At 44.6% G+C, this 20,510-nt stretch overlaps 2 protein-coding genes across 4 annotated transcripts in view; both read left to right on the top strand.

Annotated features, from left to right (window-relative positions):
* Positions 1–3,415, top strand: part of SYNPR (synaptoporin) — a 30,190-nt gene extending 26,775 nt beyond the window's left edge. For both annotated transcript variants that reach the window (XM_003210163.4, XM_010718665.3), the window contains exons 4-5: positions 1,951–2,142; positions 2,847–3,415. In XM_003210163.4, the coding sequence (XP_003210211.1) occupies positions 1,951–2,142; positions 2,847–3,113 (459 nt within the window). In that variant the 3' untranslated portion in view covers positions 3,114–3,415. The remainder of the gene's footprint in view (positions 1–1,950; positions 2,143–2,846) is intronic.
* A 4,787-nt stretch (positions 3,416–8,202) lies between these two features.
* On the top strand, positions 8,203–12,066 carry SNTN (sentan, cilia apical structure protein). Of its 2 annotated transcripts, XM_019619986.1 has the most exons (6): positions 8,203–8,306; positions 8,752–8,918; positions 9,103–9,327; positions 9,684–9,718; positions 10,295–10,434; positions 11,781–12,066. In XM_019619986.1, the coding sequence occupies exons 3-6, from the start codon at positions 9,227–9,229 to the stop codon at positions 11,937–11,939; spliced, it is 435 nt and encodes a 144-aa protein (XP_019475531.1). In that variant the 5' UTR covers positions 8,203–8,306; positions 8,752–8,918; positions 9,103–9,226; the 3' UTR covers positions 11,940–12,066. The 2 variants fall into 2 exon arrangements, with proteins under 2 accessions (XP_019475531.1, XP_031411349.1); XM_031555489.1 differs by having other exon boundaries at positions 8,752–9,327.
* The last annotated feature ends 8,444 nt before the right edge of the window (positions 12,067–20,510 follow it).

A 20,510-nucleotide genomic window follows, 5' to 3' on the forward strand; every position in this document is an offset into this window, starting at 1 on the left:
TTTAAGGCCAGGCTGGATGGGGCCCTGGGCATCATGATGTAGTGGGTGGCAGCCCTGCCTATGGGAGGGGAGATGGTAGTCCTTCAACCTACGTCATTCTATGATGATTTTATGGTTTTGCTCCTTGCACAGAATGGATGAGATGTCTGCACCCCTCTGCTGTACGTGGGGAGCTTCGTTTGCTTTTATAACTGTCCTCTTTATCTTCCTATATTGTGTTAGTTTTGGTCTGTTTGCCTCAGATTTCTACCCGCTGTTCATTTATTTTGTTGTTAAGGCACTGATTCCAGAGCTTGGCTTTGTTTACAAAAATATAACAGTGTGGCAACAGTGAGAGAGAATTATTATCATTTAACAAAGATATTCCCCACACCTCTGGTACATCCCAGCCTACTGGGTTGGTGGGAACCCCTATGCGAGTTGGAGCCTGGTTGGTAATATGTCAAGCCTCATAGGAAGAAAAAAGCATACACCATCATAGTTCATAGCTTAGCAAGAATCTGGCATTTCTACCAGCTGGAATTTTTCAGAAAATACTTTCAATTGAGCTGTTGCCTCTAGGAGTTCATTTCTCATTCAGTTACTGCTAAGGCATAAAGTGTACAATAATTCCTTCTGCTGGAAATCTCCCTGAGAAGAAAATGCGCTGCCAGGCTCTGTGCTTCTGTCTGCACTGCTCCCATTGAGTGCTAAGATGGTTGTCAGCTCCCGGCCTGCACAGCGTGCTCTTCAGGAGAGCCCATTTGGGCAGCACGAAGAGAGATCAGAGGAACTCAAAGCCCACAGAAAATAAATGGTGGTGCTGTTAAAAAGAAGGACGTGTCCTTTGGGAAGCATCCAAGCACAGTTAATGTGATCCCATCTGCGTGAGCAGAGCAGCCCTTTGTTTGTGACGTGCCTGGTGCCTCCTCCATCCATCCTCTCTTGGTGCCACAAACAGCTCGTTCCCCAACGCTGGCGGTGCTGGGAGTAGAGGAGAACCATGTTTCTGGGGACGGTTTGCTCCTCCTTTGCCATATACCTTTACTTTAAAGGGGAGAGGGGAAGCAGCCCCTCAGGGAGGGGGGTATCAAGACGTGATGCAGTCAGTGGGATGTCAGACTTTGGCACCTCCGCCATCTGCTGTGTGCTGACAGATGGCATGGGAGATGACAGCAGAAAGGCTCTTCTGCTTTAGCAAGACACGGGAAAGCTCGAAAAATCACATCTCCTCCCCCAGCTCCCCCCAAACCCACACAGCAACAGTGGCACTTGGCCACTTCTTCTGGCCAAGATGAGGAGAAGTTGATGATCCAGAGAGCCATTTAGAGAAAAGTGAGCTTCAGAGCAGAGCTGTGGGGAATGGCTGTAGCCCACAGGACCACTGCACCTCTTCTCTATTTTCTCATGGATGGGAATTGGGAGCACTGCTGGAACGGAGGAGCTGAGCAGTCTCTGTGCTTGGCAAATTGTTCTGTTTGTTTGTTTGCTGGGGATAATTAGAGGCTGCATGGTGCGTGCAATGGGGACATTTGGCCTTACCTGCAGCTGGTGAGAAAGCATCTCAGCTGGTGGCTGGGGATTAGGCAGTTCCAGGTTCTGCCTGAGATGGAAACGCTTCCCATTGGAAAACCTGTGCCAGGGACAGCCCCCAGCAGGGCCCAGTTCCTGCCCAAGCACCTGAGTGTTTCAATTGCCCCAGCTCCCGGGACAGGGCCAGGCACCGGGAGCAGCCAAGCTCCCAGGGCAGCTCAGCACCCCATGCACCAGCCATGTGCCTGCAGGGATCTGCCCTTAGGCTGGAGGTGCTGATGGCAGCCTGAAAACCCTGGAAATTAGCACCATAGGTGATGGCAGTAGTCCCGACTCATTGTGAAATAACAGTCTTGTTTTTTCTCTCTGATGTTTTTTTAAATTTTTTCTTCTCAATGGACACGCCAGTATAATGCTCCCAACTGATCTGTCTTTTAGGATTTCATTGTGACAGTGGTCTTCTCCTTCTTGTGGCTGGTGGGCTCATCTGCTTGGGCTAAAGGACTGTCCGATGTAAAGATTGCCACCGACCCAGACGAAGTGCTCTTGCTGATGTCAGCCTGCAAACAGCAGTCCAACAAATGCTTGCCCGTTCGCAGTCCTGTTATGTCAAGCCTGAACACTTCTGTTGTAAGCACATTTCATGACTTACACCATTACCCCACGAATGTATTTTCATCCGTTTTGCCTGTGCATTGACCTAAGTCAGCGGGTATAAACCTGTTAGTGGAAGGCATGTATCTGGAAGCAGAAGCTTGCTGAAGGGAAAGATAGAGCCTGGCTCAGAGCACCTGAGGGTGTGATGGGTGTGGAGGGCAGGGATCTTTTGCTTGTAACCTTCCTCAGCTGCAGTGCTTTAGAAAAAGGGGTTGTGCCTGACAGATTCCTTTAAAAACCCTTGAAAAGAGCACTACAAAATTGGTCTTTATGTTTCAGTGAGACATTTAAATGTCATTCCAATGTTTAAAATATGTTTAAAGAACAAAATAAATGACTTCAAGCAAACTGGGCAATTAATTTCTCTGTTTTTAAAATATTTTCTTCCAATTTTATCTTCCCAGTGTTTCTTTAACTTGATTATATTCTCAAAAAAAGCGTTTTGGGCTAAAATCCCAGACTTACTAAAACAGCAGGGAGAGTAGACGCTTAACCTTGCAAATTCACCTCAGGAGGTCAATAGGGATGTTTGCTCCATGCCTTAGAGATCTTTCTGTCAGGTCTGGGGAGAAAGATTGATCGGGGCACCTTGGTTCTCCAAGGACCATGGGGGGTCCAAGCCATCAGGCTGTGTGACACCACGTTGTGGGTAACGAGCTCCTTTTCTCCCCATCCAGGTCTTTGGATTCTTGAACTTTATCCTCTGGGCAGGCAACATTTGGTTTGTGTTTAAGGAGACGGGCTGGCATTCCTCGGGCCAGCGGCACGCCGCAGACACCATGGAGAAGCAGTCCAGTGGCTACAACCAGGGCGGCTACAACCAGGACAGCTACGGGCCAGCTGGGGGCTACAACCAGCCAGGCTCCTACGGGCAGGTGGGTGACTACGGCCAGCCCCAGAGCTACGGCCAGAGTGGGCCAACATCCTTCTCTAATCAGATTTAAGGTTCACGTGGTGTGAGCTCTTACATCCCTCACACATAGAGCATTTAGCAGGTCTCAAGTTTCCGTGGCACCAGGTTTTTAAGGGTTTTACACAAATTAATACTACGACGCAGCGTTCAATGTCGGTTGACGATCTAATTCTACCTCCTGAGGTGGATGGGAGGTGGCCCGTGGCTGGAGCTGGCATGTTGAGCCCCTGATAGGCATATACAGGGGTGTGTGCATCACAGGTGGTGACCTGGAGTCCGTGTTGTAGTGCGTACTGTAGAGATAACTTTATGGTAGTTTTGTATGTGTTAAGATGGTAGAAACATTTTGTAGCCTCAAGTCTGTAGTATTTAATATGCATAATATAATTGAATTTCCTTCTGCATTTTGGTGAGAAACAGAAGTGTTTTACTATTATTTCTACTGAATATTCTGTATATCCATGCATGTAACGGTTTCAAAACTGCCTGTCTGTGACTCTTCAGAGCCTTTGTTTTGATTACATCTTTTGTTTCAGAAGATTTTACTATTATTTCAATTAATCATCTGTAACTTAGTGCATGGATAAGCGGTTTCATACTACCAAATGTCTGGACTGTGTAAATGGAACTTCTCAACTTCTGCCACTACATTTTGTTAAATGTATGTTTAAAAGAAGTATGCATCTTTTATATATTTTGCAGAGTTCAATATATGGCTTACCCAAGTTCTGAATGCTTTGTAACAAAAATGTTTTTTCCTTGAAATGGCATTCAGTAGCATATATATGGTACCTGACCAATGTTTATTCCATCTAACCGAGCTAAGTATTCATTCTATAAATCACTATTTCTATGGATGTTTTGTGAATCTTTATATGTGAGCTGTGGAGAATAAGGACCAAGTAACTGTGTTATATGTTTACAAAGGTATTTATTTAACTAAGATAACAGAGGTGCAGATATCAGCATATAAATCCACCTGAAGATGCCCTGTTTCTCAGTACAGTAAAACACGAAAAATGCATGTACTGTTGTGACCTTATGAAGCGTGAGCATTCCTTTATACCCTCTTATTGTGAGAAAGTCTGTCTACCTGTGCTGTTCAAAGATTGTTAGATTTCCCTGTGTTCTGTTGCCGCTCTGAGCATGAGCTTGGTGCTACTGGAGAATGTAACTGGATTGACCAAATAGCCCAGGTTCAGAGGAACTCATGCTAAAATAGCCAGTGCCTGGCTCTTAGCCCACTGGGATTTCTCCCTGGAAGATTCCTCACTGCAGAGTATTGGATGCGTTGACATGAAGTAAAGCCTGAAACACAATATGATAATCAAAACTGATCATCTGCATTTCTAAATAAAAGTGTATCAGTATATAATCTTGTATGAGCTGTAATGTTGAAAGCATCTTAGCTTAAAACAGCTTAGTTTCTTCTATGATTGTTGTAACCAATTTATGGCTACTTGGTGGATGAATCTATATTGTGATATCTATTTGACCCTAATAAAGTTATTGCATACAATGCACTTTTTTCAGAGTATGATAATATTAAAATGTCACTGCAAAATAACTAAGAAGATGGACAGAATATCATCTCTGTGCTTGACCTTATTGGTCATATTGTTTTCAAACACCTTTAAGAGCACTGTTTCAATGTGCAGTGGAGTACGAGATGATTTTATGGATACTTGTCTTTAACGGTCACTATCACAAGTTAAAAAATATATATATTAAACTGTGCGATTTAATATCTGCCCACCTCTATGCCTCTCTTTCCATCTATCAATAGGACTAGCACAGTGCTGTGCTAACTATCCCAGTTCTGTAGATTGCTGGACAAGCCATTTCTCCAGCTGTAGAAAAGACAGGCTTGAATAACTAAATGGGAGCAAAATCTAATTTTCTGGGTCAGTGAAAATTTTTATTTTGGCTTTCTGTTCTTTTGTTCCTTCTTTTATACATTTGGAAAAAGCTAAATACAGGCAAGTCAGAAGAGAATGAAATCCGTGCTTGTGGGGAGGGATGGCTGTGTCATGACAACAGTTCGTGTCTCATTTACTATCCTCTCCTTCACTCATTATCCTTGTGTTGTTTGTTGTTTTTCTTTTTTAAATCTGCTTTGTATTAGTTGATCAGAAATGCTCTAAACTGTGTCCTCTAGGTTTCTCTCTGAGACGATTTTTTCTTGCAATCCAACTTCATCAGCTTTTCCTTACATGAGGGACCCATTTCCCATCTTCTCTATGCAATGCTGAGGGTCAGAAACTTGAGTTTTGCTTAGATTCATTCCCCATTTCAAACAAGCTGAAGTGCTTTTAACCATGTGAACACAGGAGCTGTGGCTGTCCAGACCTTATGGGTTAACCCTGAAAAAGGGCAGATCCTAATACAAGACCAGGGTTGGAAGTTGGGGTATTATTTATGTAACACCTAATCTAAGCAAAGGTTGTCTCATAAAAGGCAGAGCTGGTGGAAAAGTTGAGAAGAGTAGTGACAGAGGCTCACGTTCTCATGGAAGAATTGCCCCTTTCCCTCTTGGGTTGGCCACAGGTTGGCTATTTCCTTGCTGCCATGCAGAACAGATGAGCTGGTTGTTGTCCCATACATCCCCCAGGGATTTCTTTGCTGTGAATTAGAAGGGATGAAAAAGCTTTTCATCTACGTCTTCTCATATTAATGCACTATGGCAGCAGCAAAAGTGAAAACAAAAAAGATACACGTACTCGTTTGTGTTACATAAGAATGTATTTCTGAGCGCTTCCCCTCTGTTCCTGTGGGTTCAAGGCTTATCACATCCTTCAGCAAGCACTGAGGAATTTGAATTTATTTGAACTGAGAATAGTGGCTGCATAGCAGAATGTTAAGCAGCAAGACAGAAAAGACTTCATCTAATGTTTCCCTTTTTTAAGATAAACAGCTAAGTAAACTCAAGCATCCTCTGCTGCTGGCAGACCAAGTGCTTTCCTTCTTCATCATTAGTGAGTATCTCTGCCAGTTAGTTAAATAACTAGGTCAGCCTGGGAAGAAAACATGTTCTGTGGTCTCCTGTGTTGTCCCTCCTGCTTTCTCATGTGTTTCTCTTTTTAAACCATTTCTCAGCTACCCTAGACAGGAGCAAATTTATGCTTTCCTGATTGACAAAATCTCCTTCATCACAGCCATCGAGCTGCCCATAGCAGAGCCTCCGTGACAGCTGGGACTTGGGGAAATTTCCTGCTCCTGTTGCATGGATTCACATTGCAATTGCCTGATGGGATTATTATTTCTAGTCTGCAGGTGTTCTCAATGCAGTCATGCCACATGCATTTAGTCTTCTGTCTACTAGCTTGGAGCCAGACTTGAATGACCTCTGTATTGACCTCTGTATGTGTGAATGGACAGCTATAGCTTATGCTCTCCCTAACTTAGTCATTCTTTTTCAGGATTGCCTTCCATTCCCTCCGCTACTAAAACCAAGAACTTCTCCTCCTGAAATTTTCTAAGAGCAGCAATAATTTGCATTTCAGTATTAATACATGGTGCTGATTGCCCTATCATCCATCAATGCCATACATCTCTAGTGTAAAAATTTGGATTTTGTGAGTGTTTTGGTATGAAGTTTTAATAGTTGAGCAAGTGGAGCATCCCTTTAGTTCCATTTAGCAACCAGTTTCTTTTCTTACATTTTTATCGTTGTGACTTTAATATTATTTTTTTTTTTAATGAGTATTGTTGCCTTTTTAAAGCCTAATCTTCCTATAACGAAACGTGTCTCAGAAGGAAAATTATTTGGTAATAATATTTGCAGGCTCCACTCTGAAAATGAATGCAATGCCCAAACTGCTGGGATTGTCCCTTATGTGTCAGATCTTCAAAGGCAGCAGGGAACAGGGTGCCTGCACCCAGGGAACCCTGCAGCCCTCTGCTCCTAAGCAGCCCCATGGGGCAGCGTGAGCAGATTTTGACCAACGTTGCATGCCATATCTGAAGAGTGCCTGGATGTGCAATGACAAAGGATGTTTCCTTGCAGACAGCCTATTTCTAATAGCTTTGCTTAAATGGCATTTCACCAGCAGTGGGATTCATTACAATATTTTATTCATCCCTGATCCCAGAGCTCAATCCCAGGCTCACCTAGGAGCTACACACATGGTGAGGAGATGGGCTGAGGTGCTCGTGCCTCCTCCTCAGCTGCACTGAAGGTCAGGTTTGGCAGTGGCTCAAGGTTTAGTTTTCTTCAGGACGCTTAGCAGCAGGTGAGCTCAATGAAGGCAATCAGGAAGCCTCAGCAGGAGGCTGGCATTGGCTTCACCCTCCCTCTATTGAGCTCCCCTTTTTGTTTGTGTCCCTGTTTCTAAGTAAAACCTCCACTTGGAAATGTCCCCATGTAAGACAGCAAGGAACTAAGAGTTTACTGAAGGAATGACAGCTGAGTGCATGATGGTGTGGGTGCACCTATGGCTTCAGGCACACCCCCCATCTCTTGTCTGTTCCAGTGCAGGCAAGCCCACACCTGCCTCTGGCTGCTGTTGTAGGGGCATTGCCAAGAGCGCTGCCCCACTGACTTGTAACGTGTCATCTTGAATGGCAGAAAGTACACGGATGGGAGGGGAAGACTGGCAAAGTACCAAGAAGGAAGTGGGGGCAATAATGCCTGCGAAAGCTGAACTGAACTGCACACAACGATCCCGTAGAGGTAGGTATCAGGTTGCGTATTTTATGCAGACAATATTGTTAACATGTGAAACGTGCTAAAAGTTGTCTGATAGGATCACCTGGGTATCTCACACATAAACAGAGTGTATCGAGATAGAAGCAGAACAGATGGCCCCGCTCCCTGCACACCTTGCTGACCATCAACACGTACAGCCAAAATCTCACTCTCTTCAAAGCTGATCATCTGCAAAGGCAAGGGTTAGCCTTGTGCTACCTGGTACCTGTAGTGCACTAACACTCTTGGTGCACTAATTAATATATCCTGGAGAGAGAGCAGAGCCCAGACTTGCCTGAACTTGTTAATGCCCCAGCAGAGCAAATCACCTGTTGTAGAGCTCAGCTCTCCAAAACAGTTAAATTACAAAGAAAAAAACCTGAGCTGAAGTCTGATTGACAGTGGAAAGAGCCCAAAACCTGGGAGCTGGCTCTGCCTAGAGCTGATAAACATGCAACAGGGTCTGCTCCTCGCTCTTGTTTCTACCTTGGATGCTGCTGAGCCCAAGCGTTGCTGCTCTATGGATTAACCAGGATTGTAAGGCTTTTCATGCCTTCTTGTAGGGTTCAACAGATGTAAAGGGGAATTATCACTTCAACATGATATCGAGACTTTTTTTTTTTTTTTAAGCTGATGGCAGATTACTAAGGCTGTATTCTTGTTTAATTTTAGTGTGTTAATTGATGGGATAATGAGCATTGATTATATGTGTTTTGGCTGCGTCATTGCAATTACAGGCTCTGTTTTATTCATGAGCCAGTCCTAAAGAATGCGCTAGAGATCTAAGACAGCTTAAACCTCTCAGAAAAAGGCTCTGAATTGTTTGAGTAATGACACTCTTAGATGGAAAATTAAAGGTTCTCTTTTCCCATGCTTTTTAAGATAATTAAAATCCACGAACAGTAAGGTGGTGAACATCCTTATTCATTAGCCTTCGGTAATTTAGCTTCTACTAAATGAGGAAAACATTTTAATTCTCTAGGCCATCTGTTGCAGTCTCCTTTATGTGTCCTATTACATAAGGACTCATTCTGGGAAGTTTTGACATCACCCCATATCCTTTCCCTGAAGGATGTGCTGGATGAGGTGGCTGCGATTGCTGCCTTTTACCAGCCACCACGGGATGAAAACAGCTGCTCAGTGCTTTAGGTGAGCGTTCCCTGCCTGGACACTTCTAGGAAAGGATCCACAGCAAGGAAGTGGGCAGTGTGACACACAGTCTGTTTTCTAATAGCAAGATTTGTGCTAATAAATAAAATAAAACAGACCCCCTCAGCACTACCTTGCAGAGGCTGCTTTAATCCCAAGCATTTACTGATCCTGTGATCACCAGGTATTGCTTCCATTATTTATGGGGCACGGCTGTGGGCAGGCTGCTTGTACAGAGCCGAGCTTGCAACCACCTGTTTGCTGTTGCTCGAGTTGCTTAGAGATCACAAACTCTGATCACAAGAGCAATGTGCGGCTGCAGAGCCAGCATCCCCAGCACCAAGCATTACTCTGTCAACCCTGCGCCCACCACGAAGAGCCCTCCAGCTACAGCAGGCATGCCCAAGCGGTGAGTGATGGCTTTGCTCTTTGCATCTCTAGTGATTTCTGCCTGTAAGTCATTATCTGAGTGTGTATTTCTGCAATTAGCTTTCTGGGACTTAACAGAGGTTGCCATGCCTCTCTCTGGCAATTTAATGAGCATCTATACAGCCCCAGCATTTTCAGTCTGTCCTTGCAGGGGAGGGGTTCCATCCCTGAGCATCCCTGGGATGTTGGTCTCCCTGCTGTGAAGGAAAGCTGTTCTCCCTTGGGAAGTCCTGGAATTCTGGGGGATTAAATACAGTAGAAATGAGCAAGGTCATCCAGGAGAAACTATACACATGCATCAGGTGATAACAATGCCTCTTTTCTCTCTTCCTTTAGCATACCTATAGCCAAGCAGCTGGCATCAATAAAAGGTAAGGGGCTCTACCCCCAGCGTTCATGGTGTCTCCTCTCCTGCTCACCTTTCCCTTAAAATCACAGTCAAACCACATCCAGGATCTGACAGTAACTGTGAGCAGAGAGTGTGTGGTTTTCAAGGTGTGGTTTAGGAGCAAGGAGAGAAGCCCAGCCAAATATTTCAGCAAAAATTCCAAATACATCACAAAGCTAGTGTGAAGCTCTGCTGCTGATGCTTACTAGTTGGGCCATGTTTCCCTGCCAGAGGTCCTGGGAGCCAACACCTACCCAGGAGGTGGCTGGCAGGTCCCTTTGGGATAACCAGACAGGCCTCACCCTAACCCCTATCCCCTACCCAGCATACTCCAGCTGTGATAAAACCTGCACTCAGCTATGGGACAGGAGGCATGGGGCTGGCCCACTCCATATAAAATCTAGGCTAGGTCCTCTGTGAGTATAGACACTTTCAGGCTCATTAACTTTAATGAAATGACACTGATTCCTACCCACTCAGGATGCTTCTGACAGATTCCTTTCAATTATATCACAAACACTGCTTTTTCTGATAGGCTGGTAACTTTTTTCCCCCGTAGCTCTAGAAAAAGGCTCAGACCTTGAAAAAGCTTTTGCTACTGCTGCGCTGGTGTATAACAACTCTGCTGACCCTGAGGGCAAACTCAGCAAAGCTGAAACCAAGAGCCTGCTGCAAACCCAGTTTTCAAGATTCATACAGGTGAGAGAGTTTGAGCACCTTGGGCCCTGTTCCACTGCTGTGTGTGCATCCATCCGTGGGTAATCCCAGGTGAGATGCCACTAGGCTTGGTGCAAACATCTTTAGTTGATTAGACATGGTCTCAATATAAAGTGAGAACATGGAGCTTGGTGAGGAGTGACAACAATAAACCACTGTTGTTGCACCTGCTTGAGCTCTTGCTAATAAGGTACCGTGATCACAAACCAACAAGGAAACAAACCCTTGGATGATGACAAGTCCTTGTGCATTTATGGGATAAGAAACCTATCGCAATTGATTAGGTGGTTGGTGGTTTGCCAGAGCACTGGCCTGATACCAGGAGTGTTGTCCCCATGCTGCAGAGGTACGTATCCCACCAGCGAGCAGCAGGGCGTGGAAAGCTCCTCCATCCATCTCTCAAAACCAAAAAGAACAGGAGTTTTATCCAAGTGGTAAAAACACATTTGTAAAACTTTTTTGGTTTGGGTTGAGGGTTTGAGTGTGTGCGTGTATTTTGTTTGTTGTTTGTTTGTTTGTTTGTTTGTTTTTAATCAATTAAGTAAGTGAGAGAGATATTTAGGACTAAAAATGTTCCTGATGATACCTTTATTTCCAAGAATAACAAAATCACATGGCAAGTTGGGAAGTGAGAATTGGTGCTAAATTAGAAAATAGGCACTTTGATGGAAAAGGAAGGACTTTATGATAACAGTAGCCAATTGAATTGGACATAATGAGGTTTTTTGAAGATTATTAATCTCAAAAAATATTCAACAGCATTTTTTTCATAAGCAATTATTAAAAAACATATGTACCATATGAAGATGAAACATCTTCCATAGCAACAGCAATATCCAGCAGGGCAGAGAACGGCATCCATTGAATTGATGTGTCTTAAAATCCATAGTTCCTATGAACTCAGTCAAGGACCTGTCTTGATCATTAGGATTGGGTGTTTTTTATTTCTTTACCCCTGTTTTACTGAGGCACAGGTCTCCATTGCTTCCCAGCAGAGCTGTTGGCACACTGCTGCAGTTACCAGCTGCACGCATCACTGCCTGGTTTTCGGTTGTCATTGGGCATCTTCTGAAGGATGTGTTCCGGACTCAGATGATTGTTCAATATTTCTGATGGAGTTTCTTGGGATAATTTTAGAAAAGGTAGTGTGAGTGTGGACTTGAAAATCTGAATAGGAAGATAGAAAATACGTTAATTGTTACATAGGTGTCTTGCTTTGTTGTGGGGTTTGTGTTTTTGTGTTTGGTCAGTTGGTTTTTTAACAGGTGATGCAATAAAAAAGGAGCTTTGTGTTTAACGTTGTTTTTCTCACTGATGATTCTCCACAGGGCCAGGAAAACAAGCCAAAGTACCAGGAAATTATTTCTGCCCTGGATGAGGAGCCAGAGAAGAAAATTGATTTTGAAGATTTCATGATCTCACTGGTCAGCCTTGCTCTGCTGTCTGACCTGCTGCAGGAGATCAAAAACGTGAAATCCACGAAATGATGAGTGCTTTGTAAGGAAAGCAGGGGTGAAATGCACACAGAGATAACACTGAGTGCTGCATCCCTTCTGCTCTTGCCTTTGAAATGGAATAAAGCCTTGCCCAAAGCAGCTACCTGTAGGTGATATGCTGGTTGGGGCTTTTGCTGCTCCGGGAGCTGCAGCCCTGAGCTCTGAGCCCCAGTGGAGCGGTACCAATGGGGCTCCCGGTTGGCAGCCAGGGGAAAATCTGCTGCAGGTTTTGGTAAACGTTGTCTTGAGTCCGTGTGCTTGGCAACCCTCCGCTAAGCCTTCTGAATGGAGCTTTATTTATTGATGCATTTGTTTTTATTTCCTCCTCCGGCGACCGCTATGGGAGGAATTTCAAGTCCAGTGTTTGCAGTGGTGTGCTTGTGTGACCGAGGGGTGAGCTAGGGCCACGTATCAACTGAGTCCATGGTTTCATGAAAATGTGAGGAGAAGAAAGCAGATAAGGGATAGTCAAGAGAAGGGATGATGGGCAAAGGGCACCTAACGAAGCACTGGTTTGTTAACAGAGCCAACAAAACAGTGCAACCCCTTTCATTTCCTTTTCTTCCTAGGAAAGAAGACAATGACAACTATTTAGCTTTGGTACATAATTTTTTAAACAGGAAGGGATCAAATGCTTAGGTGCTAAAAGGGGGGAAATTAGTGTCAGCTGAGTAACAAGCTTTAACTCCTTGACATGAAAAGGGTCTTAGTGTTCTCAGAGCTAAGAGGATGACTTGTAATGGATTTTGGTGCGAAGAAAGATGAGCTGCAGCAGGGGGTTGGAAGCCAGCTGTTTTGGGAGGACATCTGCATCATCATGCAGCATGGGATGGAGCTGAGAGGAGTGTGAATGGGTTTCAGAAGGCAGCTCAGCAGGCAAGGTGTTGCTCCATGGGGCTGATCCCAGGGCAAAGATGTCGTCTGGAGGTGGAATATTTGCAGATTAAAGTGAAGATTTAATCTGGTAGCTTCACCTCCAGGAGTATCATGGCTTCGTGTTGGTAATGTGCCCTCAGCCTCTTCCTCCAGCCCCTTATTTTCAGTTCAGGCAGAAGATCTGTGGAATCATACAAAATAAGCAGGTAGGAGATGGATTGAATGTGAGTCCCTAGAAGGCTTTTCCAATTACTGAAGTACTGAAGACACAGCACTGCTTTGAAAAGTTTGTTTGAGAGACACTGACAACTTTGAAATAAGGAATTTCTTAATATCCCTCTGTTACAACAAAAGGCAAAAAGAACAATACTGTGAAGCCAATTAAGAAGGTGTTCTTTGAAGTCGCTAAGGCCCTAACACAGTTTCTGTTATTGGTGAAACATTTCTTAATCTTGCATGACTTGAGTTAATGACTTAAGAGCCTTTTATCAGATCAGCTCACTCTGTCATCTCATCACGTGCAAACCCTTCATATTCTAATGCAGCTGGTGTTATGCACTAGTGTTCAGAGTGCCTGGACTCTATCCAAAGCCTTTGTGCAAAGTGCAGCAGGAATCCAGAGTCGGAAGCATAACTCGATATTGAAATGGTCAGGAGGGAATCAGAGGTGCAGAGAAACTGTGTGCATGTAGCAGAGCTGCAGCTGGGTGCCAGAGCTTCACAGGAGTGCAGTGATTGTTTCTGAACAGCATGAATGGGATGTGCAAGTCTTGGTCTGCATTTGTCTTTGACAGCCCTGCCTGATGCTCTAAAGCAGGGGGATGCAGGAAGATATAAGGCTGGATAATAGGAGAAAGTTCTTTCTCAGAAAGAGTGCTGAGGGACTGGCATAGGCTGCTCAGGGAAATAGTCATCATCCCTGGAGGTGTTCAAGAGCTGTGGAGATGTGACACTGAAGGATGTGGTTGGTGAGAGTGGTGGGGGTGAGCGATGGTTGGGTTAGATGATCTTAGTGGTCTCTTCCAACCTTAATGATTCTATGATTCTAAGAGCCCCAGCATCTCCTTATAGACTGCAGTAGGCAGAAGTTTGCAGCTCGGCTGTGGAAGATGCTCTTTTATTAGCTCAGACTATTTGCGGCTGCCCCGAGCACTCTCAGCTGACGGCTTTGAAGCTGATCTGGCACAGACAGCGTGTCTGGCTGCATCCTTGGGGAGCTGGCTAAAAGCTTGCTTAAAAGGCTACCGTTGTGCTTTATTTCGTTCCTAGCTTGCTCCTATTGGAAGTGATGGGAGTTCATCATCGATTTCTCATAGCAGAGCCCACGCAAGTGCTAAGGAGTAGGCAGCTAAATTGATGAGATGCTAAATTGCATCTCCTCTGTAAGTGTGAACATCCCATAGCTGATGTTCAGTAGCTGATTTTCCCCCCCTTGAAGTGAAGGCAGCTTGGAGAGCAGCTACGCAACATCTGACCTCTGTGGGCTTGGGCTTGGGAAGCTCTGCAGGCTTTGGATCTCAGTTTTAAGTTCTGTTCTGAAAGCTCTGAGTCATACTTGCAGGTCTGTGTGCTTCCAAATGACTGCCAGAGGAGAAATGGGGGTCAAGGAGAGCTGGGCTGAAAGCTTCATCCTCAGATCTTTGGCTCAGGAGGATAGAGTCATTCTCATACTCCAATTAGCAAACTCAGGTCAATAGGTTCTTACTTTATGTTTGGCCTTAAATCTGGAGCCTGCTAGACTTGGAAGGCTGGGACAATCTGACTCTAGCCCAGTCTCTGCCAGGAACCTGAGGCCATGTGCACTGGGTTTGCAAACTTTCACAAAACTTTTAGTGAAGAGAAACATGTTTCCCAGCTGGCTCACTGTTCTTGTACCCTCAGCAAGACCTGGCTGGGACCCTGGGGCTGAAACCTTACAGTCTGAGGGATGTGTTGCACTGTGCCTCCTTGCCTCAAGGTGTTTGTCACTTTTTTTTGTGTTGAATAGAACTTCTTATTCCACCACAACAGCAGATAACTCCCCTCCAGCCTTGGGAGCTCACTTCAGAGCAGATGACAAGCTTTGTCCCAGAATTATGTACTCTCCAAAGTGCTGCAGTTTGTGAGCAACAAAGGAGCACTCAAACACCAATGGAGGAAAGAAAATCTCTTTGTTTTGGGTTCAGTCAGGGAAGCTAGATAAAGAAGAAATGGTGTTTTTTATGGCGCTCTGAACCGACAGCTTATAATTCCTGTACTGACGTTTACTGCAGCCAGTAGTTCACATGGTTTCTGGTGAAGCTACATCTTCTCTCCTTGCCTGTCTGCTGCTCCCTCATCCCACAAGTGTTTATAGCTCTAGCTCTAAGTCTTCCTCCAGCAAAGGCAAACAGTGCACTGCGTTCAGCAGCCAGATACATCAGGCTGTCTTTCTAATCCCCAACTGCACAAATCAGCCATTAGACTCAGATAGATTCAGAGCCACAGGACTTATCTTTTACTCATTGTTATTGTAGGAGTGAGTTTATGTTATGCACATCCATAACAAGAGCCAGTCTCAATCTCTGACATGTAACAAGGAAGTGAAAATGTGTTCCCCAAAATAAAAATAAAGGAATTCATGGGAGCAGCCCTAGGGCTAGCCCTAGTGCTGGGTGTCTGCAGCAGAATCTCCCTGGAGGTGTTCAAGCAAAGAATAGACATGGCACTGAGGGACATGGTTTTGTGGGGATGGGTTGATGGTTTGGCTTTGTGATTTTAGTGGACTTTTCTAACCTCAGTGATTCTATGCTCGTTGTGCAAAGTTGGTGTAGTGCCCTTTTCATTCTTCCTCCCATTCAAAGGTTCTAAAAAAGCCAATTTGGGCAGTGGCAATCACTTCTGGGCCAAAACACAAGTTGGGTTGAGCCCAACTTCTTTCTCCTTCCCCTTTCTCCATGGTCTGCTCTCCTCAGCTGCTGTTTTCTAGATATTATTTTTTTGTCTGGGGATGCACAAGGCGCATCACACACTGCTGAAATCAATGAGTGGTCAGGATCCTCGGGCAGTCTTGTTTCAGGCCCTCCAGCCCAAATGGATGCAGCAGCTCATCAGTGGGTGAAATCAAGCCCTGTTTGACCTGTGGTGATCAATAAATGCAGGATCCCAGAAGCTCTTCCACCCTCACAACCCCCCAGCAGCAAGCAGCAGCTGCTCAGCCTCAGAGCACCCTCATGTCACCGGAGCAGAAGACAGCAAGTCACAGCGAGCGATCTATGCACAAGTCTTGCCTTACTGCTCACGATTTCTGTAGGGCTCAGTAAAGGTCAGTCAATGCTACCAAACAGCGAGCTCTCTGGGAAGGCAGCTAAAGCTAACATAACTTTTAGCTGGATAATTTCATGAGCGTTCAGTCTCTGCTTCAGTCTGAAGAATGAAGCTGGGCAGTACTGGAAACAAACCAAGTATTGCTACGTTGGAGACAAGCAGAAAGATCTACAGCCCAGTGCTGAGATCTTTCCTTCTCCAAAGGTGTCCCAGGGCCCTCCATCTATTCCTCTGATTCTTGTTTCCAGGAATACATGCTGGTCTATTTTCACTTCTGTGCTGTTGGGAGAAGTCTGTGTACGAATGCCAACCCACTTTCCACATCTGCTAGTGGATGTTCCTTGATTTAGTTCTGTATTTGTGTCCAGCTTCCACCTGATTCTCTTTTGGGTTTGTTTGGAAACAGCATACGCTAATAGTCACTCAGGTTAAGCCTCATATAGTAGGTTGCTCTTGATAAGGTGGAAATACCACTGTGCTCAGCAGGTGTGACTCTACACCAAGGAAAGACCTCTAACAGGTGATCTCCTTTTCCAAGACACTGCAGCTAGTGCCAGATTTTGCTTGGGTTCATGACCCCACTCTGAGGGTTTTATAGGATTTTGCCTAATTAATTTAAGAAAACAAATTGCAAAATTACCTTCTTATTAAAACTGCTCTCACTACAGAAATAAGGCTGATTACCTCCCTGGCAAACCTTAATTAGGCAGCTACAATAAGCTGTAATAAAGACCACAAATTAAAAACAGATTGTATTAGAGGTGGCTTTGTCAAATCCTGTATTAACACTGGGCAACATACACAGTGATTAAATGATACGGAGAAGCCCTTCTTTTCTCCTCTGATAAAAATCTCTCATTCCTGGAGGATGTTTCTGGAGTTTGTAGGAAAACCTCATGTTAATAGCCAACACAACAGGGAGTGTTTATCAGTAGTTTGTTTCTATCAGCAGCTCATAGCCTGTGTTTTTGGGAGATTCAGCCTTCACAATCCTCTTTATCTCTTCTCTAAATTCATGCTTGTACTACACATGACCCAAGGTTACCCGGAGCCTCCAAGGAACAGAAAAGCTTTATTACCTCTACATTCACTCTCCAATTTGTCTTTCCTCTTCTGGCATTTCAGTGCTTAGATTCAACTCAGCTTAAAACAGAGCATGATTTGAGGGTAATTTGCATGAGAATTTTAAGCAGAGACCCACACAAATTAGGCATTAATTAATGAGCACCTGAAGTCTTCAGCTGAATGCACCCTGAGGAGGAGCAATGCTGGCAGCACTTAAGTATATGCAACAGAAGGGGTAGGTAAGCATAACAAATGAAAGACCAACAATTAATTCTTCTCAAATATTTATTGTAGTCCTTGAAAGCAGTGGGGGAACTGTCGGGTTTTCTTTATCCTTGCTAGAGCAATGCAAGAGCTGCCCTTGCAGCAGGGCTAGGCTAGAGGGAAAGTGCTTGTGTGGCAGCTGGCATCATCCTTAGATGCTCTAATGAGGAGCTCCCAGCTGCAGAGCGTCTTAAATCAGCTTGAAAATGTTGATGGAAAGGAAATGCCTTTCTTCCACAGAGCCCTGGCAAAGAGGAGAGATGTGCTCCTTTACGGGTATGTGTGCACATGTAGAAAATCTCTAATTTTGCTATACTGATCTGTCTCCCTTATAAATTCTTGCCATCAAATGACTTTATAGATGATGACTATGGAGAGCAGCCTGGCTTTCTTCCTCATCTGGGGCTTATTCCTACCCTTGATTTTTTTTTTTAATCCTTCTCATTATTAATGCATTAAAGGATACTCACTCTTATCCTGTGACACTAGCAGCTTTAAGTGCCTTGGAGTGGGGCTTTATCAAAAGCCTTTTGGAATTAAAACGTTGCTAAGTGGAGTGGGCGATCATCCCACTACTGGGCCCTTCTTGCCCATGATGCTCTTCTTGACAAAGCTTTTCCCCTGGTTTTTTGGGTGCTGAAGGCAAGAAGTATCCATGCCCTTGCTCCTATCGCAGAGTTCTCTCCTGAGGTTTGGTACTGTGCCAGTCCTCATCTCTGTAGTGCTGATCTAAATGAGAAAGAGGTCATCCACTCTGGGTAGTTGTGGATACCATCTTGGAAAAATGCTTGTTGTGAACTGAGAGCTAACTAACTGGTGGTAAGACCGTAAAGAACACAAAACCATAAAACCATGTTGTTGGTTTTTATGTTTTTGTTTGTTTGTTTGTTTTTGTAACTTAATCTCTCTCTTCTTTCCTTCTCCTCGCTATAGCCAGAATCCCCAATATATCAAATATTTCATGAGAGTTGTAATTTTGTTGTTGTTATCTTGCCGTGGGTCTCTGCTTTGTTGTTCAGAAACTCCTACACTTTAATACAGCCTGTTAATTTTTAGGCAGCCTTAATAATAGCAGAGACCTGCTGCTTTGCCATTTCCTCTGTAATACTCCACTGCATCTTCCCAAAGGTAATTACCATACAAGTCACCATCTCTCTCTCAAGAGACCCTTTCACAGGTGTGCGTGGTGGGAGCCAAGCCCTGGTCCAACGTGATGTGTGCTCAAGTGAGCTCTGAGATACTGCTCTGAAATAGGTCTCTCAATTACTCATTAGTTAATGGTTCCTTGGGGAGGGAGAGGCTGGGACTGGGGACCCTGCCTAAAAATACAGGGCCCATGATCCAAGTGATTTCCATGAGTTGCACTAACAGCCTATTGGCTATGGTGCTGCACCCAGTGCTTTGCTTGTAGGTGCTTGCTGCATTAATGGTGCTGCTAACAGCCACCAGTTGGAGCAACCACCCCAACACCAGGTGTAGCATCTCACTTGAACCTCCCTCAGCTGAGGGCAGGAGCCCAGCTCCTGGCTGGCTGTGACCATGGTGCTGGGAAGCCCACCTGCCCAGTCCTTGCCCATCAGTGCCATTTTGTACCTGCTGCTCTGCTGGTCAAAGCATCCAACACAAAGCTGCATGCAATCCTTAATTTATTTTCCAAGTTTTCTCTTTTTTCTCCACAGGGTTCTTAATTTGATGAGTTAATGTAAGACATGCTAATAGAGCAGCAAAGTTGAAGATCTGTCTGCTGATACCAGACACAACAGACTTCAGCTGCACTGCTCAGAGTGGTGCATGCTGATTCCCCTAAAACAGCTATATTGTGAACAGCAGTGCCTGTGTTGGCCTCCAAGGAAGGTGTTTGTGGCTTCTCATTTCTCTTCTCCCTCTGTGATGGGACTGGGAGCAATTGTGGGTGTGTGATAGGAGCAGGCTGGGAATCTGCACCCAGTGCTCAGGACAGATGTGTCCTATCTGTGGTTATGGCTAAGTCCTGGCTGGTTGCATGGGGTGGTAACGTGTGTCTGTAGCTCAGGGCAGTACAGCATTGCAGTGTATTTTATTTAAAGTGCAGAGGAAAAAAAAAAAGGCTGAGAACACCTCCACCACAAAGATCAAGTCAGACAAAAGTGATGGATGTGATGGATACAGACTAATTTTGCTCTAACTAAAGTAAGTTTAATTCTTTTTCTTTTTCTTTTTTTTTTTTTCTGGTAGACTCTTACTAGTGTGTTATCAGCCCTTGAGCAGCTCATGTGTCCCACACGTTACTTATAGAAACAGAGGAAACATTGATTACATTTCTAGAAGCAGCTCTCTGTGGTCTCTGCATGGTGATGTGTTGGTGCTCTCACAGCACACAATAATGATGGCGGTTTGCATGTCGAGAAGCAATTTTACAGTTTTCCTGCTTGAAGTTGCCCATAGCGCATCCTCAGGTCACACAGATCGAAGCAGAGCCACTTTGGGATGCTGTACCTAGAGAGAGCAGCTCCAGCCAGACAGGACAAGATTGCTCTGTTGCTATTCTGAAAGACAAATGACCTGACTGCAAATGGCTGCCTGCTCATCCAAGCAGCATTTAGTCATTTGGCATAGAGAGGAATATTTAAGCCATTAAGGTGTGTGGTTCTGCAGTGCATAAATAGGTTACAAATTAGGGATTCTGTGGGGCTGCTTGCCCCTTGTGTGCAGCACTCCAAGTGATTACTGCTCTCCTCTTCGTCTAATCACAGATCCTCAGCTCAGAGCAGGTTTCTAATTTAAGCACTTGAGTACAACGTATCCCACTAAATTAAATAACCCTTACCCAGACAGATCACTGCAGGAATCTCAAACACGACCAATTCTGCACCTGCTCTGTGTATGAGTTCTTTATTTCCCCCCAACTCCTGAACAGGGAGCAGAACAGTCATTGCTGTTGTTCACAAATATGCTGTTTCTACTCGTTAAGTTATCAAAACAGACTTTTGGCTTGTGCTTGAAACTGTGCAGACATCATCTTGGGCTGCCTTGAGTCTGCTCATGTCTTAACGCTCATCCAGAAGATGGACTTTGTAAGTGGGGCTTATCAGT

Source organism: Meleagris gallopavo, chromosome 14 (genome assembly GCF_000146605.3).
Source record: "Meleagris gallopavo isolate NT-WF06-2002-E0010 breed Aviagen turkey brand Nicholas breeding stock chromosome 14, Turkey_5.1, whole genome shotgun sequence".
Taxonomy (NCBI): domain Eukaryota; kingdom Metazoa; phylum Chordata; class Aves; order Galliformes; family Phasianidae; genus Meleagris; species Meleagris gallopavo.